This window comes from Onychostoma macrolepis, chromosome 07 (assembly GCF_012432095.1).
Source record: "Onychostoma macrolepis isolate SWU-2019 chromosome 07, ASM1243209v1, whole genome shotgun sequence".
Lineage (NCBI taxonomy): Eukaryota > Metazoa > Chordata > Actinopteri > Cypriniformes > Cyprinidae > Onychostoma > Onychostoma macrolepis.
The window spans coordinates 5,267,377-5,291,220 of NC_081161.1; the positions used below are offsets into that span (position 1 = coordinate 5,267,377).

The 23,844-nt window shown below is 32.9% G+C and overlaps 1 protein-coding gene across 2 annotated transcripts in view; it reads left to right on the forward strand.

Annotated features, from left to right (window-relative positions):
* Positions 1–23,844, forward strand: part of LOC131544467 (adhesion G protein-coupled receptor A3) — a 61,777-nt gene that overhangs the window by 25,075 nt on the left and 12,858 nt on the right. The window contains exons 3-10 of one of the 2 annotated variants that reach the window (XM_058782675.1): positions 2,345–2,416; positions 6,735–6,806; positions 8,970–9,041; positions 9,333–9,493; positions 13,794–14,007; positions 14,746–14,910; positions 22,874–23,075; positions 23,230–23,379. In XM_058782675.1, coding sequence (XP_058638658.1) covers positions 2,345–2,416; positions 6,735–6,806; positions 8,970–9,041; positions 9,333–9,493; positions 13,794–14,007; positions 14,746–14,910; positions 22,874–23,075; positions 23,230–23,379 — 1,108 coding nt within the window. Of the gene's footprint in view, positions 1–2,344; positions 2,417–6,734; positions 6,807–8,969; positions 9,042–9,332; positions 9,494–13,793; positions 14,008–14,745; positions 14,911–19,410; positions 19,601–20,326; positions 20,492–22,873; positions 23,076–23,229; positions 23,380–23,844 lie in introns of those variants that run through there. The other variant, XM_058782674.1, reaches the window with a different exon arrangement.

Below are 23,844 nucleotides of genomic sequence, written 5' to 3' on the forward strand. Positions count from 1 at the left end.
AAAATGAACTTAAATGATTTTAGCAAATGGCTGCAATATAACAAAGAGTGAAAAATTTAAGGGGGTCTGAATACTTTCCGTACCCACTGTATATGTGAATTAAAGCCTAAATAAAGTCTGTTCATAAGCATTTACATTTAATCATTTAGCAGACACTTTTTTTAGCAGTCAAATAAGCAATCATATCTTGGATTAAGCTGATTTGTATTGATTTTACGATGCATTTATGGGCTTTTTGGATGCATGAACTTTAAATGGAGGGACCGAAACCTCTCAGATTTCACTAAATATATCTTAATGAATATCTTAAAAGTAAATAATGACAGAATTGTAATTTTGGTGTGAACTATCCCTTTAACAGCTCACTGGAGATTGTTAGTGAATAACTAAAATTTTAGTCTGTTCGTCACACAGAGCTATCATGTGATTTTCGAAGACTTGCGTGAACTGCTTTTACGATGAGTGATTTATTTGGATGATTTATTTCTTTAATACTTAAATATTGTTTCAGGTAATGGCGATGAGCCAGCATATTTGTGTTGAAATGTGACTACACATAAATTTTGAAAATGTCATTTAAAATTTTTTTTTTTTTTTTTAAAGCCTGTCTTAATGTATTCTGGGAAGCTGCTGAAGAGCGTTTAGATTGAGTGAACTGTTTTCCCCTTCTCTCCCCTTGCTCCTCCGACCCTTGTGCAAAGGTTATGAGCAGTGCTACCGGGACGCGTGTTTGCCTTTCCACTCCAGAGAACTGCCCGCTGTGACCTACAGCTCCAGCAGATCTTCTCTGTGTAAATGTCTTTTCTCACAGAAGGAAAAGGCTTTTCCATATGCTATTCCATGTTTGCTTGACATGAAAACTTTCTGAGGATCAGTTTCAAAAATGTCTTAATGAAGAGCGTTGTGTCATATCTGACTTAAGGATTCTGTCATTTACTCACCATCAGTGCTCTTCCAAACCTGTTTGACTTTCTTTTTGTGAAGATTGTTCAAAGAATAATAGCATATGAGTTTAAAATGATACGGTCAATTATTTATTTATTTATTTGAACTATTACTTTAACGCAATGACTACTAAACAAAACATTTTAAGTACGAAGTATGAATGTTGCTCTAAATGGAAAATGTAAATACATTCAGATTCTTAGTATTGTGTTAGTCTTAATAGTGTTAAATGGCGATACCAAGGTACTTACTATTACCTTATTCATATAACACTATTTACAAAGTGTGTGAAAGAATACATTGGTATTACTATGGTACATGTAACAAAGTATCATTCTTATATGTATATATGTGTATGTATATGTCTGTGCTCACCAAGGCTGCATTTATTTGCTTAAAAATAATGTAAAAAGAGTAATATTGTAAAATTATTTTACAATTTAACATAGCTGTTTTCTGTTTGAATATATTTTTATATATACATTTTCAGCATCATTACTCCAGTCTTCAGTGTCACATGATCCTTCAGAAATCATTCATAATGCTGATTTGCTGCTCAAGAAACATTTCTGATTATTCTCAATGTTGAAATCATTTGTGATGCTTCACATTTTTATAAAACCGTGGCACATTTTCAAATGTTGCTGTTCTTCGAGAACTCCTAAAATCATTGATTTCACCTTAGTCTCTCTCGTTTTGTGTGCTCCTCCATTCCACCCTCAAACCACAAATGGCGCGACTTCAAAGAGGCTCGCATGTTTAGTCCGCCTTTGACGCAGGAACTCTGTGATGATGTTTTCAACAGGGCTGGCCGACTAGCGCAGGTGTGGGCTTTGGGTATCAGTGACGGGAGCCTTTGAACTTATCCTCCCTTTCTCTTATATCGGATTCTGGGTTTGTTGCACGCTTATTCGTTTTACGCTCGCTCAGTGGTGGTCAGTCAGTTTCTGCTATATTACCGTGCCCCATTATATCACTGTGCCATATTACAGTGGTCGATCTAAGATTACAGTATGTCATTTCCTATAATTGGTGTATAATAACGTGCAGTACATCAGGATATTATTGAATCACCTAAATTGATTCATTTTGCCGATTGAGTTACTGTGTTTGAAGAGCTTCCAATCCGCATGTTATGTTACACTGCTAAACGAGAGTGATTTATTAAGGGCTGTGCGTTTGCTTATGGCTGTTAGCTACAGCACGTCACAGCATCAAAAGGTTTGAGTGTTATACCCACTGGCATGTTTTCGGAGTTTTGAATAACCTGTTATTATAGGGTTGGGTTGGCTCAGTTTGGCTCATGTTTGAATCGTGTGCTTGAAATTAACCAAAGGCCATTTTTTGAAGCGTTTGATAATGTTCACTGTTTAAAACTTTTTTTTCTTTTTCTTTGCAGGGACATAAAGAACAACATAATCACACATATTGAACCAGGAGCTTTTTATGGACTTTTCGCCCTCAAAAGACTGTAAGTATTATTCCGTCTCGCTTGTGTGTAAAATGTGTTGTTGACACTTTAGGTATGTTTATACGACGGTGATTGTACTAAAAACGGAAAAGTTTTTCTTTTGCGTTTTTGAAATGTTTCAAAACAATCATTAAAAAACAATCCCCATTCACACAGATCTGCAAAAATAACTGAAAGCGCTGCATTACATCTGCCAGGCCAGTAGTAGGCGACGTCTCTTTGTAAAGAAACCCTACGCACCTGCACATTCCTACAGACTGAACAAACAATACATATGTGAATGTCACTGTTTTCACAAATTTGTATTTTCAGAGTTGAGATAACAACGTTGTTTTCAAAAACTTGCAAACCCGTTTTCAAAAGTTTGCCTTTTTAGGCCCCCAAAACATTGTTCCATAAAGGAACAGCCAAAACGCGTAACTTTAACTGAGATAAAATCTTAAACTTATTTTATTTCAGCTCGTTGCCAAGGCGACATTTATTTATTTAGCTTAAATTCATGTACTAAAATAACTCAAACGAAAACTGAAATACGAAGTAATAAAATAAAATAAAAATAAAAACTTTATAGACAAATTAAAAATATAAAATAAAATGATCTAATAAATAATATAAATATATAAATAATTTATTAAAAATAAATCCTGCCATCGTAAATTTTGTTGCAGTTACAAAGATTTATTTAAAAAATAAAATCATTAATGTTAAAAATCTATTTATCTATATTTATTTTTTCCTTCATGTATGTTTTATGCATTTTGTCCATATAAATAATGTAAGTATAAAAATGAATAAATATTTATTTTATTGTAATAAAAAATGTAAAAAAAATGTTATATAATTTTTTTCTTGCGGTTACTATACTTGGACTAAAATTAAAATGAATGTGTATAAATAAAAACTCTGTGGTACTGAAATAGCACTGGTTGACACCTCTGTTTTGCGGAAATGCTCTGATTCAAGTAAAAACAGCTTCACCGTTGTGTGTGTGCAGCCCGTGCAGCCGCAGAAATAAGACTTCATCTTTCTGTAGTTCTTCACTCCAGATGGACGATGTCCAGACAGCGCTCTGCACAGCATGACTGATGCTATCGACTTTAACATGCCAGTACTTCTGTGTGTGTGTGTGTGTGTGTGTGTGTGAGAACTATTGAGAGTTGGAGAAAGAAAGGAGAGTTTGTTCCGTGTTTTGTGCGGAGTGCATATGTGGCGAGCGGTCGGTTATATACGTTCTCCTGTGAGGGTTCGCGTGTATGGCGCGGCCGTGTAATATGACTCACTCCTTGCCAATATAAACTGCTCTCTGGCTGGCTAAATGGAGAAGTATGCAGCTCCGCTGTAAAAGAATTGCTGTCATCCAGACTTGAGAGAGTCCAGAAGATGAATTTTCACAGTTTTATAGTCCAAGTTACTTTGCCAAATGTCACAGTGTCCTGAACTTTAAAAGAAATTGCTGATGCTAATTACCAAATGCATTCATTAGTCATTAGCTTGAGAAGATGATTGTGTGAGCGATGATAATATCTTAATGTGTTATCTAAAAGGCGGTTTTATGTGATCATGATGAGCATTATTCATACTTTATTAAACTGTAAAATTATTATATTCATAACTTGAACAAAATTAAATGTCAGGGTTTATTCTTTAAAAAGAGACATTTATATTATTTATAATGTTTTGTTTAATATTACAAATAAAATATATATTATTTATATTACTTTTATACCAGGTTACATAAACATAAATGTTAAAATTACTCTTCAGTTGTCTGTTCCTATTTTTTATTGAATTTCTTTTTTCCTTCACATTGTAGGTAATAATGCATTTTGTCCGTAAAATGTGTTTTTCACTACTGTATAGTGACACTTTTTGTTGATTTATTTTAAATATCAATTAACAGTTTTTTATTTTATTTTATTTTTTTTATTAGTTGTTACAGCCCAGTGTTTATCAATAGTTGTATCAAATTTTTCAACTTGTAACCTGATCATAAAGCACTTCTCAAAAGTTTGGAAACATTATAATGTTTAGGTGTTTTTAATGAAGTATCTTATGCTCACTGTGACTGCATGTATGTGCTCATAAATACAGTAGAAACACTAATATTGTAAAATATTATTGCAATTTAAAATAACAGATTTTATTTAAAAATATTAAAAATGTAATTTATTCATGTGATGAAAAGCTGAATTTTCAGTATCATTACTCCAGTGTCACATGATCCTTCAGAAAACATCATTACTACTAGTATCATTACTAATAGTAATGATGCTGAAAATTCAGCTTTGCATCAATGGAATTACATTTTAAAATATATTACAATACAACACAGTTATTTTAAATTACATTTAAAAAATTTGCATTATTACCGTTTTACTGTATTTTTATTTAAATAAATGGAGCCTTGGTGAGCAGAAGAGACTTTATTAAAAACATTTAAAAATCTTAATGTCATAATGTTTTGTATGGGTTTGGTAAACATAGTATGCACAAGGATACCGAGAGGTAACCTGTCAAATTGCAGATTTATGTGGTACATCACCCACAGGAATTGCGTTAGTAAGGGATAGAAGTAAGCAATAAGGGAATAGAAGAATAATGTTCACCATTCACCTTTTACACAACAAATAATATTTTAGAGAAAGAAGAATAAGCATTCATGCAAGGGCTTCATCAAAAACGCAAGCCTTGCATTCCTGCTGCTGTTAAGCCCTCTGGTATGATAGTCACTTCCATTTCCATTGTGAGTCACATGAGTGCAGCGCAGGAGCGCACAGAGGCTTTGTATTACGCTAAAACCACATTATGGGACTTGCCATTAAATTCAAATTTCAGACCATTTATGCTGTTTGCTTCGTAAAGATTTGACTGAATTCATACTAAGATTTATGCTTATTTTTCTTCATCATTCTATAATCATTTCTATGCACTTATCTATGCTTTTGAATGTTGGAGTGAAGCTTGTTAAGTGCTGTCTCATGCTTGTATGTCTGAAACATGTGGCTTGACATGAAAGCGAGTGATTGAATGGGGTTTAGAGACCTTTGCCAAAAACATGCTGTGTCCTGTATGAAGACTGGAACGACTGCTGGATTGACAGGAATAATTATGTTTTGTCTAGGATGCAATGGTTGCTTGGCTGTCAGTTTTGATAAAATATAGGCAGGATGAGATCATTTCCTAATTGGTGTTTGGTGAAGTGTGTCTCTTGTTTTTTTATAAGGGATGTTTTGCTTAATAAAGGCAGTTATGCATAGCTATTTGGATGCTGTTGCACTCCATCAGACCTATTAAAATGTTTTGTTTATTGTTGTAATTAATTGAAATAAATCTAAAATAAACTAACAGGTGAAAAACTTAAACTTAAAAACCTCAATCAAAATTTGAAATGTTGCCTTAAAATAAGTTTGAAGTACTAAAATTACTGATCTTAAAGCTGAAATAAATTAAACCTAGAAATAAAAAAACGGCTAATGAAAAATTCACGTAAAGCACGTAACAAAATTACTAAAACTTGAACTGAAATTAAATTACGAACTAAAAAAATACGACTGAAAATATAAAAATAAAAGCTAATTAAAAATATCAATAAATACTGTACATAAATGACACTAAATTAATGTTGTTCAAGAGCAGAATGCTATCAGTTATGGTGTCATTTACAGGTCAACGGCTAAAATAATTATTGTTATAATAATGTTGGATTAATTTGATAGATTTGTTATTTGGTTTCTTCCTGAGGTGTTAAGGCTGTATTTTATGAAATCTTGTTTCCGCCACTGAATAAAAAAATGTAAAAAGTAATTGCGACCTTTTTATCTCACAATTCTAACTTTTTTTTTCTCGCAATTGCGTATTTCACAGTTCCGATTATTTATTTATTTATTTATTTATTTATTTATTTATTTATTTATTTATTTATTTATTTATTTATTTATTTATTTATTTATTTATTTATTTATTTATTTATTTCAGAAATGCAACATATATAAATTCGCAATTGCAAGAAAAAAATCTGAATTGTAAGTTTATATCATGCAATTTTGAGAAAAGAAGAATTTTGATAGAGAAATTTGCAATTACCTTTTTAAAAAAATTTTATTCAGTGGCAGTAATGAACTTCCTTAGTGTTTATATAGGAAGAGTATTAAAATACTTGAAGATGTTGCAGATTGCATGTGATTTGTATGTATTAGCTGTTCCGTTAACGCAATTTTCTGAAATGTTTTATATTTAGACAAACCCAGGTAAGAAATGTTGAATAATAGTGCCTGTATGAGTTTACACAACGCTTTCTCTTATCTTTTGTACCTTGCAGAGACTTGTCCAAAAACCTGATCGGCTGCCTCCATGTGGACGTCTTTAAAGGCCTCACAAACCTTGTTAAACTGTAAGTCATGTTTTATCACTTCTATATGAGCTTGAAATGGGGAATTTGTCGAAATACCGCTTTTTCATCTTAAAGAAATAAATTCATGTAAATATGCATTATTTATAGTGTCATAAGCCACATTCATAACAACAAAGTCACATGCTTTTAGTGTAAAATTAATCTGGCAATGCCATCCATCTTATAATGCATTGCAAGTAATACTCATCTATCCATTTATCAGTCCGTCGATCCATCCATGTTTATCTGCAGATATTCATATTAGATTGTGATGATGAGAACACAAATGTCATTGGTGTTTGGCTGAGATTCATTAGCCTAATTACCCTTCACAGAAAGCTAAAGCTGGTAACAGGTGTTGTTAGATGAGCGTGTTAACGCTGCCGTCCCGTGAGCGCAGCGACAGCTGCTGGAGTAACTGAGCGTCGTCTTCACCTGCTGAAGGTGAAGATTACAACTGAACCAGTCATTTCAATTAAGACAGCAGCTGAAACTCAACAGATTTTGCCCCAAACAGATGTGATGTCAAGGGTATACAGGACAAATTGAAAACATAAACTGTTTGTAATGAGGCTTTTTAGTTTAATATGTTAATGGATCCCACTTGAATAAATGGGACCAGAATTACAGTCCTTAAGGTTTTTTAGTTTTTTCAGCAAATATGACACCTTTGCCCCAGTGGTTATGCAAGTTGTCCTGATGTTTCATAATAGTAGTAATAATAATCCATTTCATTTATCAGCACCTATCAAGACACTCAAGGATACATTGAACAATATAAAAATATATATTTTTTGAAGTTGTAAATAAAATAAAGCGGTTTTATTTTAGTATCATTGAAATACTATTATAGTTTTTATTAATATTTATTTATATATATTTTCTGTTTTTCTTTTCATTTTAGTTAACGTTTCAATAAATTTGTTTTTATTTTAAATGTATTTTTTTATAGTTTTTAATTAATTTTTATTTCAGTGCAAGTTTTTTTTCCAGTGTTTATTTTTTAAGGGGAGACACTACAGGCAAAAACACTGTTTTTTTATGCACCTGTCAATTTTGAGATTTTGGGCTTTTTGGTTTTTCATAAAGTGTTTTTTCAGACTAGTAGAACGAAAACATCCAAAAGACACTGTTAAGTGTTTCTTTTATAGCACTTTATCTATTTGTGTCAATAGATTTCAATTACAATACATATTTCTAAAGGCCGTTTTCTCAAAATGAGTTTTTTCTCCTACACTGAGCCATAAATCTCCACTTCAGTAGCACTTAGACACACCAAACTTTACATTTTTATTCCTGTCTATATCCTGAAGGTTTTACAGAGGATTTGTTCATATATAATTTGCTTGATTATATACAACATTTTAATCGCCCCAAAATTGTCAAAATATAGTGTTTTCTGTCTGTTCTATGTATTTTCTGAATTATGGAGTGACAAAATGAGATACTCAAAATTCCCTCTGTAAAAACTTTTGATTATAATATGTCAAAAAAATTAAACAAGAATTTTGAAACTGACTTCATCCAGTGTTTAGATTTTTGTACTAGAAATGTATGCAAATTAGTGCATATTTCATTAAATAATGCCTCATTTGCATATTTAAACCTAACATTTTAGAAAACTTGTAATACAAAAAATGTTTGCAATTATCAATGCAATCAATCAACTAGGTAAGTAAGGCGATAACTATTAGTTAATTTTTTTACCCTATTCACCTGCAGTGTCTCGCCTTAATTGTTTTTTTATTATTATTATTTTTCGTATTTTATTTTAGTACTTCAAAATAGACTAAATCAAAATGAGAAATGTTGCAACCAGCCGAAATAAAATATATAAAATTAATTAAATTAAAATATAAAAATATAACATTTATTTATATTTTATTATATCGTTTATTTTTTCAAGTAACACGTTTTATTGTTTTAGTTGTAGTTAGCTTTAATAACCCTGAAACAGATTATTTTGGAGTACATTTTACAAGACAATGCTATTTCATTTTTTTTTTTTTTTTTAAATAAACTTTCCTGTTTAATTCCATGTGTTGCTTGCCATTTCTTTGTAACTGTTGGTGAAATGTACTGTTTTTTTTTCAGTGCAAAAAAATTACTAATTTAATTTAGCGTGGTACATTTTGCTCATTAATTCCCCCTTTTTTACTGCAGCAATCTTTCGGAGAACAAGTTTTCTTCACTGTCTCAAGGGATTTTCGACAGCCTTGGTTCTCTGAAAATACTGTAAGTGTTTTGTTTTACTTTGCATCATTTGCACACAAAATTGCAGTGGAAGCACAAATGGCCAACTAAAATAAAACTCAGATTGCTGTTTATTAAAGTTTATTAGTGCTTATTTACTTGGCATGTCTTCAAACATGTTTATGCTTGATAGGGGACATCCAGATTTTAACCTCAGACTTGAATTTAATGCATCCGTTGACCCAGAGTCTGTAGAAAGGAATGTTCTTGAGATCTTATCACTGGCTCTGATGTAGTTTTTATGATTTTTGAACATGCCGTATACATTTTTAGGGAGTTTGATAGCCCTTATCTTCTGTGCGACTGTAACCTGCAATGGCTGGTGGTCTGGATCAAAGAGAAGGCGATAGGGGTGAAGGAGACTCGCTGCTCGTTCCCTCGCTCCCTACAGGGTCAGCTGATAACCTCGCTCAGGCCCGAAACACTCACCTGTGGTAAGAATACACACTCACTATCATAAAGGAGATTTTCCACTAACTTCTGTTGTTTTTATACTGAACTAATGATGTTTTCTAACCCTCACACAAATATTTTATTTTATTTATCTACTTTAATACATTTCTTTTTTTCTTAATACGTCTTTATATATTTTTAAATTGTATTTTCTTGTAAAATTTTCGAATTATTTAAATGTAAATTTATTAATAACAAATAATTTGTTTATATGTATTTAAATATATTAAATGTTTTTCATTATAAGCACTAAATATACTTAAGTTTTTGTTTGAATAATCAGTGTTATTTTATTTTTGTTTTATTACAGCTTTTTTATATGGTATTAGTTTTTAGGATTATTATTTAGTATTATTTTAGGATTAGTTGTATTATAATTATATATATGTATGTGTGTGTGCATTTACAGTGGGTACGGAAAGTATTCAGACCCCCTTAAATTTTTCACTCTTTGTTATATTGCACCCCATATTGACAGAAAAACACAGAATTGTTGACATTTTTGCAGATTTATTAAAAAATAAAAACTGAAATATCACATGGTCCTAAGTATTCAGACCCTTTGCTGTGACACTCATATATTTAACTCAGGTGCTGTCCATTTCTTCTGATCATCCTTGAGATGGTTCTACACCTTCATTTGAGTCCAGCTGTGTTTGATTATACTGATTGGACTTGATTAGGAAAGCCACACACCTGTCTATATAAGACCTTACAGCTCACAGTGCATGTCAGAGCAAATGAGAATCATGAGGTCAAAGGAACTGCCTGAAGAGCTCAGAGACAGAATTGTGGCAAGGCACAGATCTGGCCAAGGTTACAAAAAAAATCCTGCTGCACTTAAGGTTCCTAAGAGCACAGTGGCCTCCATAATCCTTAAATGGAAGACGTTTGGGACGACCAGAACCCTTCCTAGAGCTGGCCGTCCGGCCAAACTGAGCTATCGGGGGAGAAGAGCCTTGGTGAGAGAGGTAAAGAAGAACCCAAAGATCACTGTGGCTGAGCTCCAGAGATGCAGTCGGAGATGGGAGAAAGTTGTAGAAAGTCAACCATCACTGCAGCCTCCACCAGTCGGGGCTTTATGGCAGAGTGGCCCGACGGAAGCCTCTCCTCAGTGCAAGACACATGAAAGCCCGCATGGAGTTTGCTAAAAAACACCTGAATAAGATTCTCTGGTCTGATGAGACCAAGATAGAACTTTCTGGCCTTAATTCCAAGCGGTATGTGTGGAGAAAACCAGGCACTGCTCATCACCTGTCCAATACAGTCCCAACAGTGAAGCATGGTGGTGGCAGCATCATGCTGTGGGGGTGTTTTTCAGCTGCAGGGACAGGACGACTGGTTGCAATCGAGGGAAAGATGAATGCGGCCAAGTACAGGGATATCCTGGACGAAAACCTTCTCCAGAGTGCTCAGGACCTCAGACTGGGCCGAAGGTTTACCTTCCAACAAGACAGTGACCCTAAGCACACACAGCCAAATCCAGGTGTGAAAAACTTGTTGCATCTTTCCCAAAAAGACTCATGGCTGTATTAGATCAAAAGGGTGCTTCTACTAAATACTGAGCAAAGGGTCTGAATACTTAGGACCATGTGATATTTCAGTTTTCTTTTTAATAAATCTGCAAAATGTCAACAATTCTGTGTTTTTCTGTCAATATGGGGTGCTGTGTGTACATTGAGGGAAAAAAATGAACTTAAGTGATTTTAGCAAATGACTGCAATATAACAAAGAGTGAAAAATGTAAGGGGGTCTGAATACTTTCCGTACCCTGTGTGTGTGTGTGTGTGTGTGTGTGTGTGTGTGTGTGTGTGTGTGTGTGTGTGTGTGTATATATATATATATATATATATATATATATATATATATATGTATATATGTGTGTTTTTTATTGTAATATTAGTAAATTTGTTGTGTATATTAGGGCTGCCACTAATGACTATTTTTGTTTCAATTAATCTAAACGATTAATTTCCTTCAAAAAATCAACAATTTTACTTAAGAATATTTTATTAAACTATATTTTATTAAACCATATGAAATCCTTTTTTAAAAGCAAAAGTAAAGTGCAACATAGTGTCAAAAGCAAGTGTCCATCTCGTCGTCCAAATCACTGAATTCAAAGTTCAGTATTATAGTGTAAGAATGACAACACATCCACGTGTTCTAGTCTACTACTAATACAATTATAATCAAAAAACACTTTTAAAGGAGTATTTACCAGAAATATTATTTACCAGAATTTATTTAGGAAAAAAATGTAAATGTGCAGTATTTCTGAAAAAAAAAAAAAAAAAGATTATTTTTTTTTAATAAAATCAATTAATTGGAGATGCTTTTGATTATTAAAATTTAATGGAACCATTAAAATGGTATCCAGAAAATAATGGAAAACAGAATTTGGTAAAGATAAAACTGTAAAACCCAATTAATTAGACAGTCTTTTTGATTAATAAAATTTAATTTAACCATTAAAATGGAGTATAGAAAAATGAAAATGGAAAAAACTGAATTTGGAAATAAAACGTATTTCATAGGGCCTATAATTATATATATTTTTTTGTGTTAATAAAAATAGATGCAAGTGAACAATAGCTTTCAAAATTACTTAAAATACATATATAATAGCAATTATACAATAATAATTACTTCAAATAAAGTATCAAAAGCAAGAAATTATATAGTTTTATTGAACAAAACTGTTAAAATACATAATGTATTATAAACAATAGACTAATGTACTTTACGCATAACAACAAAGGCCTGCAGGGGGGCGCTGATGGCCTGATGATTATTTTTACACATTACTGCGCGATCTAATCCTTATTTAATATTGACCAAGCACCATTTAATTCAAATGTCACTTAATCTTTAATACTTGGCCATTTCTTTAGGACAGAAATGCTATAGCCACTGTAATTAAATGAATATGTGGACATCAAAACCTGTAAACTCAGAGTGAGGGTTTGAGCTTTTATTTTGAAACAGCGATGTATTCTCCTGTGTTTGCGTAGATTTATAAATTATTTACCTTACAAATCTGATGAAATGGCACACGCTATGCTCCCAGATGAACGTTATAATAAACCCAAACTCACAACAACATGCAGAGATGGAGTTCACATGTAAATGACTGTGAACGGAGCGCTGTGTGACGACATACTTAACCTACACGCATGTAAATAATTAGTTTTAATAATTAATTACTAAATAAGTTTTTGGGGTTTAAGTATCAATATGTTAGTCTTAAGGTTATCTATAAGCCAGTGTGCGCCAAAACAGTGACAAAATTCGCATTTAGAAGACATAAGCATTCAAAGCTTGCAGTTCGTCATTTCCGCCAAAACGTAATAACGTTCTCGTAATAATTATTACAAATATTTATTAGGTTCTGACAGTTAGTGTTATTTTAGTATTATTTACATACTATTATAGTATTTACAAATCTATTTTCAGTTTTCCTTTTATTTTAGGTTTTAATAATTTTGTTAGTGCTTTTGTCATGTTTATTAGTTTTTTATATACATATATATATATATATATATTTCTATTCAGCTTTATTCAATTTTTCATTCGTTTTCTTTTTAAATTTATTTTATTTAATTTAGTTGCTAAGGTAACATTTCTATTTCGTTCAGGTTTTTCATCTAACTTTTTTCCAGCTTTATTTCAAATCGTGAAAACAGTTTTTATATATATATATATATGTATGTTTTAGGTTTTAGGTTAACAATAACAACACTGCATGCATGAGCAAACAGGTCAGGTTTTGCCTAAATGGCTAGTAAACAGAAACTAGATTAAAGGAGATAAGTGCCTTATTTTGTTATTTTAATGGCATTGTGCAACATGAAGTCTGATAAGAGTAACCAGACCTTAGCTTTCCGTGACCTGTGACACATTGCACATTAAATCTCTAATCTTTTATAGTAAAATTACACTGTTTCTAATGGTCTAATATCTAAATTAGTGAATAAAGAATACACGATTGGTTACTGAAAAAAAGCTCAAAACCATTGATTTCCTGTTCTTTTACTATTACAGACACGTTCTCCTACACCAAAAGCAAAGTAATCCTGCTATAAAAAAACCTTCAGTCTTGGTTCAGGCTTCCCGTTTATGTTGATTTTGGACTTTTGTAACCATAGCTTGTGCAAGAACTACAATGAAACTGCTCTCAGATCACTCATTAATGTCAGCTTTTGCACATAGCAGTCATCTGTGGCTCACCACAGTGTTTTTCTTTCTCTCTCTTTTGTTTTTCTCCCGTCTCTATTTTAGACGCTCCTCTAGAGCTTCCCTCCTTCCAGATGACTCCGTCCCAACATCAGATCGTCTTCCAGGGAGACAGCCTGCCTTTTCAGTGCATGGCCTCTTTCGTGGACGAGGACATGCAGGTTCTGTGGTATCAGGACGGGAAGATGGTGGAACCTGATGCCACTCAGGGCATCTACATAGAGAAGAGCATGGTGCAGAAATGCTCTTTAATAGCCAGGTAATAGAAGCCAGCCGTGAAGGAGATACCAAACCCAATACCCACTGCAGAATGGCATTTCTGCACACTAGATATGCGTGAATCACACTATGAGCAGTGTTTGCCTTGGAGCGTGACGATACATATACCTGAAATATAAACTCACACTTGATCTACCAACATTGTGCTGGAAAATGGCAGAACTTAAAAAAGCCATGCATTGTTCTTAAAGGAAGAACAATGTAGGTTGTGCAGCAACAGTATATCCTGCCAAAGCATCCCTGTTTGAATACTGCTGCTTTTTTAGTAATAATAATAATAAAAGCTAATTCAAAATATTAATATTTTTAGTTTTCTTGTTTTAGCTTCAATTATAGTAATTCTATTTTTTTAATTTTTTTTTTAGAATTATTTTATTTTTTTAAACTCATAATCTTGATTTTTCTTTGAGATCTATCTATATAGCAAAAACTGTAGCTAAATTATTTCTGTATAGCTCATTTATTTTTCAGTCTTAGTACTTTAACTAAAACTTGTTTTAAAATTAGTTTTCAAGGCACATTTCTTATTTTTTAGGTTTTCGTATAATATTTATAGTTCTATTTTTTTTATTTTTTTTTATTTTTTTAAGCTTTATTTCAGAAGATTTGTAATGGTTTGACAACACTGTGAAATACTACAATCTGTATGCTAAATTCATATTCTTGACTTTTCTCCCAGAGCAACAGTTTTTGTCTCGTTTGATTTGTCCTTTCACAGCGCCTTGACCATTTCCAACATCCAGCCGGGATTCACTGGGAACTGGGAGTGTCGCGTGCGCACCAGTCGAGGAAACAACACTAGGACGGTCCACATCGTGGTTCTGGAGAGCTCTGCCAAATACTGCTTGCCAGATCGGGTGTCAAACAACAAGGGCGAGTACAGGTGAGTCCAGTGCACATCTGATGTCTAGTGTTCAACGTCGCTAAGATGATTTTAAAAGTCTCTACTGCTCACTAAAGCTGTTTATTTGATCAAAATAGAGTAAAAAACAGAAATAATATTACAATTTAAAATACCTTTTTTTTCCTATTGTAATACATTTTAAAATGTAATTTATTCCTTTGATGCAAAGCTGAATTTTCAGCATCATTACTCTAGTCTCCAGTGTGATCCTTCAGAAATCATTCTAATATGCCGATTTGCTGCCCCAGAAACATTTCTTATTATTATCAGTAGGGGTGTGCAGCGGAGCCATTATTTGTATCTGTATCTGTATCTGTATCTGTGACCATCTCAAAATTATTTGTATCTATATCTGTATTCGGATAGATCCGAAGTGGGCGTGGCTTAAACCGGAAGTTCATCAAATTACATGAAAATACCATTTTAAATGCAAATCTGTTCGATTCGTAGTTTTCATTTAACAAATATGCCTTGTATAACTAAAGAAAGTATTCTTTTTTTTATTAAAATTATAACTTTGTAAATATCTTCTATTTAAAACTTTATCAAAAAAAAAATAGCTTTATTCTTATTTTCCAGTGAAACTTTGTGTACAAATTTGACAAGAGACAAGCATCCACAATCTTAAATAAGAGCACTAGTAGAAAAAAAGCTGAAAGAAGAAGGAAAAAAAAAATAGAAATGGAAAGAAAGTGTTCAGTAGCCTACTCATAGCAGAATCACAATAAAGCTCACTTAACTTTAAGTTACTTAGATCATGTGTTGCGTGAGTATGTGATCATTAATGAGTTTTTTGTTTTTTTAATCAACATAGCGCAACAAATCATTTGGACCCTCCAAAAGCCTTGATCAAACATCACTTTTCTTCGTCTTGTATAATTAAAAGTAATGCCATTCACGAAAAGGGCTAATGTAATGCGTTTTTTACAGTTGGATTTAGAAAAGGTTTGAAGTTAGGACCGTTTTTAGGATATTTTTGTCGAGTAGATATAACTCCAGACAAAGCTCTGATTTCTGAGAGACGTGCATGCCCAACGCGATTTGCGCTCATTTCATTCATATAGGCTAGTTTACACTCATTCACTTTACACATCCAGGCCCATAGCCAGCTGAGGTCCAGACCTCCGTAAATGTTTCCTGTTCAAAAATAAAATTTGAAAACATGTGTATATATATATTTTTTAAATCATGTTGCTGAATAAATTCATGTGGCTGACTCGCAGCAAACGCAGGAGTGAAGGAGCTTGGCGCAAGTGCAGCCTCCGCTCCGCCATGTTGCCAGATCTAGTTATTATAAGCGTCGCTGGAATTGTTTTAATACTTAATGTAACAGCATTAATAAAGTAATTAGGGCATTAATAAAGTGGGAAGATGAAGGTTGAGTTTAGATATTCTGTATCTTATTTGCTAAATACAAAATTTAAACTTATTTTGGTGCATTTTTCAGGAGATTAATTGTTTGTTTTTGTAGCAATATCTGGCAGCACTGCTTCGCAGGGACAGGACGACTGGTTGCAATCGAGGGAAAGATGAATGCGGCCAAGTACAGGGATATCCTGGACGAAAACCTTCTCCAGAGTGCTCAGGACCTCAGACTGGGTCAAGGTTTACCTTCCAACAAGACAGTGACCCTAAGCACACACAGCCAAATCCAGGTGTGAAAACTTGTTGCATCTTTCCCAAAAGACTCATGGCTGTATTAGATCAAAAGGGTGCTTCTACTAAATACTGAGCAAAGGGTCTGAATACTTAGGACCATGTGATATTTCAGTTTTTCTTTTTTAATAAATCTGCAAAAATGTCAACAATTCTGTGTTTTTCTGTCAATATGGGGTGCTGTGTGTACATTGAGGGAAAAAAATGAACTTAAGTGATTTTAGCAAATGACTGCAATATAACAAAGAGTGAAAATGTAAGGGGTCTGAATACTTTCCGTACCCTGTGTGTGTGTGTGTGTGTGTGTGTGTGTGTGTGTGTGTGTGTGTATATATATATATATATATATATATATATATATGTATATATGTGTGTTTTTTATTGTAATATTAGTAAATTTGTTGTGTATATTAGGGCTGCCACTAATGACTATTTTTGTTTCAATTAATCTAAACGATTAATTTCCTTCAAAAATCAACAATTTTACTTAAGAATATTTTATTAAACTATATTTTATTAAACCATATGAAATCCTTTTTAAAAGCAAAAGTAAAGTGCAACATAGTGTCAAAAGCAAGTGTCCATCTCGTCGTCCAAATCACTGAAATCAAAGTTCAGTATTATAGTGTAAGAATGACAACATATCCACGTGTTCTAGTCTACTACTAATACAATTATAATCAAAAACACTTTTAAAGGAGTATTTACCAGAAATATTATTTACCAGAATTTATTTAGGAAAAAATGTAAATGTGCAGTATTTCTGAAAAAAAAAAAAAAAGATTATTTTTTTTAATAAAATCAATTAATTGGAGATGCTTTTGATTATTAAAATTTAATGGAACCATTAAAATGGTATCCAGAAAATAATGGAAAACAGAATTTGGTAAAGATAAAACTGTAAAACCCAATTAATTAGACAGTCTTTTTGATTAATAAAATTTAATTTAACCATTAAAATGGAGTATAGAAAATGAAAATGGAAAAACTGAATTTGGAAATAAAACGTATTTCATAGGGCCTATAATTATATATATTTTTGTGTTAATAAAAATAGATGCAAGTGAACAATAGCTTTCAAAATTACTTAAAATACATATATAATAGCAATTATACAATAATAATTACTTCAAATAAAGTATCAAAAGCAAGAAATTATATAGTTTTATTGAACAAAACTGTTAAAATACATAATGTATTATAAACAATAGCACTAATGTACTTTACGCATAACAACAAAGGCCTGCAGGGGGGCGCTGATGGCCTGATGATTATTTTTACACATTACTGCGCGATCTAATCCTTATTTAATATTGACCAAGCACCATTTAATTCAAATGTCACTTAATCTTTAATACTTGGCCATTTCTTTAGGACAGAAATGCTATAGGCACTGTAATTAAATGAATATGTGGACATCAAAACCTGTAAACTCAGAGTGAGGGTTTGAGCTTTTATTTTGAAACAGCGATGTATTCTCCTGTGTTTGCGTAGATTTATAAATTATTTACCTTACAAATCTGATGAAATGGCACACGTTGCGTTCCCAGATGAACGTTATAATAAACCCAAACTCACAACAACATGCAGAGATGGAGTTCACATGTAAATGACTGTGAACGGAGCCGCTGTGTGACGCACATACTTAACCTACACGCATGTAAATAATTAGTTTTAATAATTAATTACTAAATAAGTTTTTTGGGGTTTAAGTATCAATATGTTAGTCTTAAGGTTATCTATAAGCCAGTGTGCGCCAAAACAGTGACAAAATTCGCATTTAGAAGACATAAGCATTCAAAGCTTGCAGTTCGTCATTTCCGCCAAAACGTAATAACGTTCTCGTAATAATTATTACAAATATTTATTAGGTTCTGACAGTTAGTGTTATTTTAGTATTATTTACATACTATTATAGTATTTACAAATCTATTTTCAGTTTTCCTTTTATTTTAGGTTTTAATAATTTTGTTAGTGCTTTTGTCATGTTTATTAGTTTTTTATATACATATATATATATATATATATTTCTATTCAGCTTTATTCAATTTTTCATTCGTTTTCTTTTTTAAATTTATTTTTATTTAATTTAGTTGCTAAGGTAACATTTCTATTTCGTTCAGGTTTTTCATCTAACTTTTTTTTCCAGCTTTATTTCAAATCGTGAAAACAGTTTATTTATATATATATATATATATATATATATATATATATATATATATATATATATATATGTTTTAGGTTTTAGGTTAACAATAACAACACTGCATGCATGAGCAAACAGGTCAGGTTTTGCCTAAATGGCTAGTAAACAGAAACTAGATTAAAGGAGATAAGTGCCTTATTTTGTTATTTTAATGGCATTGTGCAACATGAAGTCTGATAAGAGTAACCAGACCTTAGCTTTCCGTGACCTGTGACACACTGCACATTAAATCTCTAATCTTTTATAGTAAAATTACACTGTTTCTAATGGTCTAATATCTAAATTAGTGAATAAAGAATACACGATTGGTTACTGAAAAAAAGCTCAAAACCATTGATTTCCTGTTCTTTTACTAATACAGACACGTTCTCCTACACCAAAAGCAAAGTAATCCTGCTATAAAAAAACCTTCAGTCTTGGTTCAGGCTTCCCGTTTATGTTGATTTTGGACTTTTGTAACCATAGCTTGTGCAAGAACTACAATGAAACTGCTCTCAGATCACTCATTAATGTCAGCTTTTGCACATAGCAGTCATCTGTGGCTCACCACAGTGTTTTTCTTTCTCTCTTTTGTTTTTCTCCGTCTCTATTTTAGACGCTCTCTAGAGCTTCCTCCTTCCAGATGACTCCGTCCCAACATCAGATCGTCTTCCAGGGAGACAGCCTGCCTTTTCAGTGCATGGCCTCTTTCGTGGACGAGGACATGCAGGTTCTGTGGTATCAGGACGGGAAGATGGTGGAACCTGATGCCACTCAGGGCATCTACATAGAGAAGAGCATGGTGCAGAAATGCTCTTTAATAGCCAGGTAATAGAAGCCAGCCGTGAAGGAGATACCAAACCCAATACCCACTGCAGAATGGCATTTCTGCACACTAGATATGCGTGAATCACACTATGAGCAGTGTTTGCCTTGGAGCGTGACGATACATATACCTGAAATATAAACTCACACTTGATCTACCAACATTGTGCTGGAAAATGGCAGAACTTAAAAAAGCCATGCATTGTTCTTAAAGGAAGAACAATGTAGGTTGTGCAGCAACAGTATATCCTGCCAAAGCATCCCTGTTTGAATACTGCTGCTTTTTAGTAATAATAATAATAAAAGCTAATTCAAAATATTAATATTTTTAGTTTTCTTGTTTTAGCTTCAATTATAGTAATTCTATTTTTTAATTTTTTTTTAGAATTTTTATTTTTTAAACTCATAATCTTGATTTTCTTTGAGATCTATCTATATAGCAAAAACTGTAGCTAAATTATTTCTGTATAGCTCATTTATTTTTCAGTCTTAGTACTTTAACTAAAACTTGTTTTAAAATTAGTTTTCAAGGCACATTTCTTATTTTTAGGTTTTCGTATAATATTTATAGTTCTATTTTTTTATTTTTTTATTTTTTAAGCTTTATTTCAGAAGATTTGTAATGGTTTGACAACACTGTGAAATACTACAATCTGTATGCTAAATTCATATTCTTGACTTTTCTCCCAGAGCAACAGTTTTTGTCTCGTTTGATTTGTCCTTTCACAGCGCCTTGACCATTTCCAACATCCAGCCGGGATTCACTGGGAACTGGGAGTGTCGCGTGCGCACCAGTCGAGGAAACAACACTAGGACGGTCCACATCGTGGTTCTGGAGAGCTCTGCCAAATACTGCTTGCCAGATCGGGTGTCAAACAACAAGGGCGAGTACAGGTGAGTCCAGTGCACATCTGATGTCTAGTGTTCAACGTCGCTAAGATGATTTTAAAAGTCTCTACTGCTCACTAAAGCTGTTTATTTGATCAAAATAGAGTAAAAAACAGAAATAATATTACAATTTAAAATACCTTTTTTTTCCTATTGTAATACATTTTAAAATGTAATTTATTCCTTTGATGCAAAGCTGAATTTTCAGCATCATTACTCTAGTCTCCAGTGTGATCCTTCAGAAATCATTCTAATATGCCGATTTGCTGCCCCAGAAACATTTCTTATTATTATCAGTAGGGGTGTGCAGCGGAGCCATTATTTGTATCTGTATCTGTATCTGTATCTGTGACCATCTCAGAATTATTTGTATCTATATCTGTATTCGGATAGATCCGGAAGTGGGCGTGGCTTAAACCGGAAGTTCATCAAATTACATGAAAATACCATTTTAAATGCAAATCTGTTCGATTCGTAGTTTTCATTTAACAAATATGCCTTGTATAACTAAAGAAAGTATTCTTTTTTTTATTAAAATTATAACTTTGTAAATATCTTCTATTTAAAACTTTATCAAAAAAAAAAAATAGCTTTATTCTTATTTTCCAGTGAAACTTTGTGTACAAATTTGACAAGAGACAAGCATCCACAATCTTAAATAAGAGCACTAGTAGAAAAAAAGCTGAAAGAAGAAGGAAAAAAAAAATAGAAATGGAAAGAAAGTGTTCAGTAGCCTACTCATAGCAGAATCACAATAAAGCTCACTTAACTTTAAGTTACTTAGATCATGTGTTGCGTGAGTATGTGATCATTAATGAGTTTTTTTTTGTTTTTTTTTTAATCAACATAGCGCAACAAATCATTTGGACCCTCCAAAAGCCTTGATCAAACATCACTTTTCTTCGTCTTGTATAATTAAAAGTAATGCCATTCACGAAAAGGGCTAATGTAATGCGTTTTTACAGTTGGATTTAGAAAAGGTTTGAAGTTAGGACCGTTTTAGGATATTTTTGTCAGTAGATATAACTCCAGACAAAGCTCTGATTTCTGAGAGACGTGCATGCCCAACGCGATTTGCGCTCATTTCATTCATATAGGCTAGTTTACACTCATTCACTTTACACATCCAGGCCCATAGCCAGCTGAGGTCCAGACCTCCGTAAATGTTTCCTGTTCAAAAATAAAATTTGAAAACATGTGTATATATATATTTTTTAAATCATGTTGCTGAATAAATTCATGTGGCTGACTCGCAGCAAACGCAGGAGTGAAGGAGCTTGGCGCAAGTGCAGCCTCCGCTCCGCCATGTTGCCAGATCTAGTTATTATAAGCGTCGCTGGAATTGTTTTAATACTTAATGTAACAGCATTAATAAAGTAATTAGGGCATTAATAAAGTGGGAAGATGAAGGTTGAGTTTAGATATTCTGTATCTTATTTGCTAAATACAAAATTTAAACTTATTTTGGTGCATTTTTCAGGAGATTAATTGTTTGTTTTTTGTAGCAATATCTGGCAGCACTGCTTCGCCGGCACTCACAGGCAGCAATCAAAAACGGAGTGCGCGGATAGTTTATTGCTGAGGAGACTACATTCGTTAGACAAACGCTATGATCACTATACAGTATCTGTACGAAACTGTGTCAAACGCTATCAAAGCAATTATTATTGCACAAATCTTAACAACCGCAGACCTCACTAATGCAGTGCTGTTCCAGCAAACATGTGATTGTCTGCCGAATATTTTTCTGTTATTCGGATAAATTCGTTTTGAAGCCATTATCCATGCCTTTCCGAATAAGGTATTCGGCTTCGGGCACATCCCTAATTATCAGTATTGAAAATGATTCTGCTTATTTGATTAAATGGATTATTCAATGAATACAAAGTTAAACAAAAAGCATAGATATCTTTTCTAGCATTATAAATGTCTTTACTGTCACTTTTGGCCAATTTAATGCAACTTCACTGAATAAAAGTTGTAATTTCTTTAAAAAAAAAAAAATCTTCCTGATCCTAAACTTTGCATTAGCAAAGGTGTTGAAAGTAAAAAATAAAATTCAATTAAAAAACAGTATAAATATGATTAGCATAGATTTAGATCACTGAATCAGTTGTGTATACTGATTGCTGAAGATATCAAAACAATGTTCAGCTTCCTGTATTTTTTAGCTCTTCGCTGCACTCTAGTGGTAACAAATCTAAGTGATATATATTACAGCACAAGCTTAAACTTTCATTTAATCTGTAGACTTATTTTTTTATTGCATATTGTTAAATCAAAACAAATATATTCCCATTTAAGGCTATTTATTTTTATGCAACATCACAGACAAATTGGTACTTCCTTTGTTGTGCATTAACATGACTTGAACGTGTCTGTATGTAGATGGCCTCGGACACTGGCTGGCATTACGGCGTACTTGCCCTGTAAACGGCAGGTGAGCGGAGCTGGCATTTACTCAGGCAGCACGGCGGAAGATCGACGTGCGTGGAGGCGATGTGGCCGCAGCGGACAGTGGGCAGAGGACGACTACTCACGCTGTGAATATATGAAAGATGTCACACGTGTGCTTTATATCATCAACCAGGTAGATAAGTGTAACTTTGCATCGGGTAAAGCAGTTGAGCCATGTTTAATCTTCATCATGCACCTTTTTTTTTAGTGGTTTATATCAGACATATTTGATTCTTCTGTGTCTGTTCTTATTTTCTTTAAAATCTTTTTTTTTTCTCTTATGTCAGATGCCTCTGAATCTGACCAATGCAGTTCAGACGGCACAGCAGCTGTTGGCTTACACCGCAGAGGCACCCAACTTCTCTGACAAGGTGGATGTGATCTTCGTAGCCGAGATGATCGAGAAGATCGGCAAGTTTGCAGAGAAATATAAAGAGGTGAGTCAAATCAAGTCATATAGGGTCTGTTCTCTGTGCAACTCAAAAGTCTAACACTTTAACTGATCTGTGATCAGCTTCTCTTATATAAACACTTCAACGATCATTCTGAGACAAATCACGTAAGGTCTCAGATCCAGGGAATTTAAAGCAGCGGGGCCTCAAAATTACAAAACAATCATTAAAATAAGCCAAAAATCAAGATATTTGTTATTTTATTGTCATCCTCAGCTGTTCAGTGAAAACAGGATTCCCACAGTCTTAGAAAACTTAGATATTTAGGAGAATTTTTAAAATTTGAGAATTTAAAAAAGAGACACTAAGTGTTTTTAAAAAAAAAAAAATTTATTGTACATTTTGAAAAAGAACTTTTTTTATTTTGAAAAATGTGCTGTCAGTTACCAGTATGTTAGTAATATTTATATAATATGATCTAGATAAATATTAATAATATAGTAATCTAAT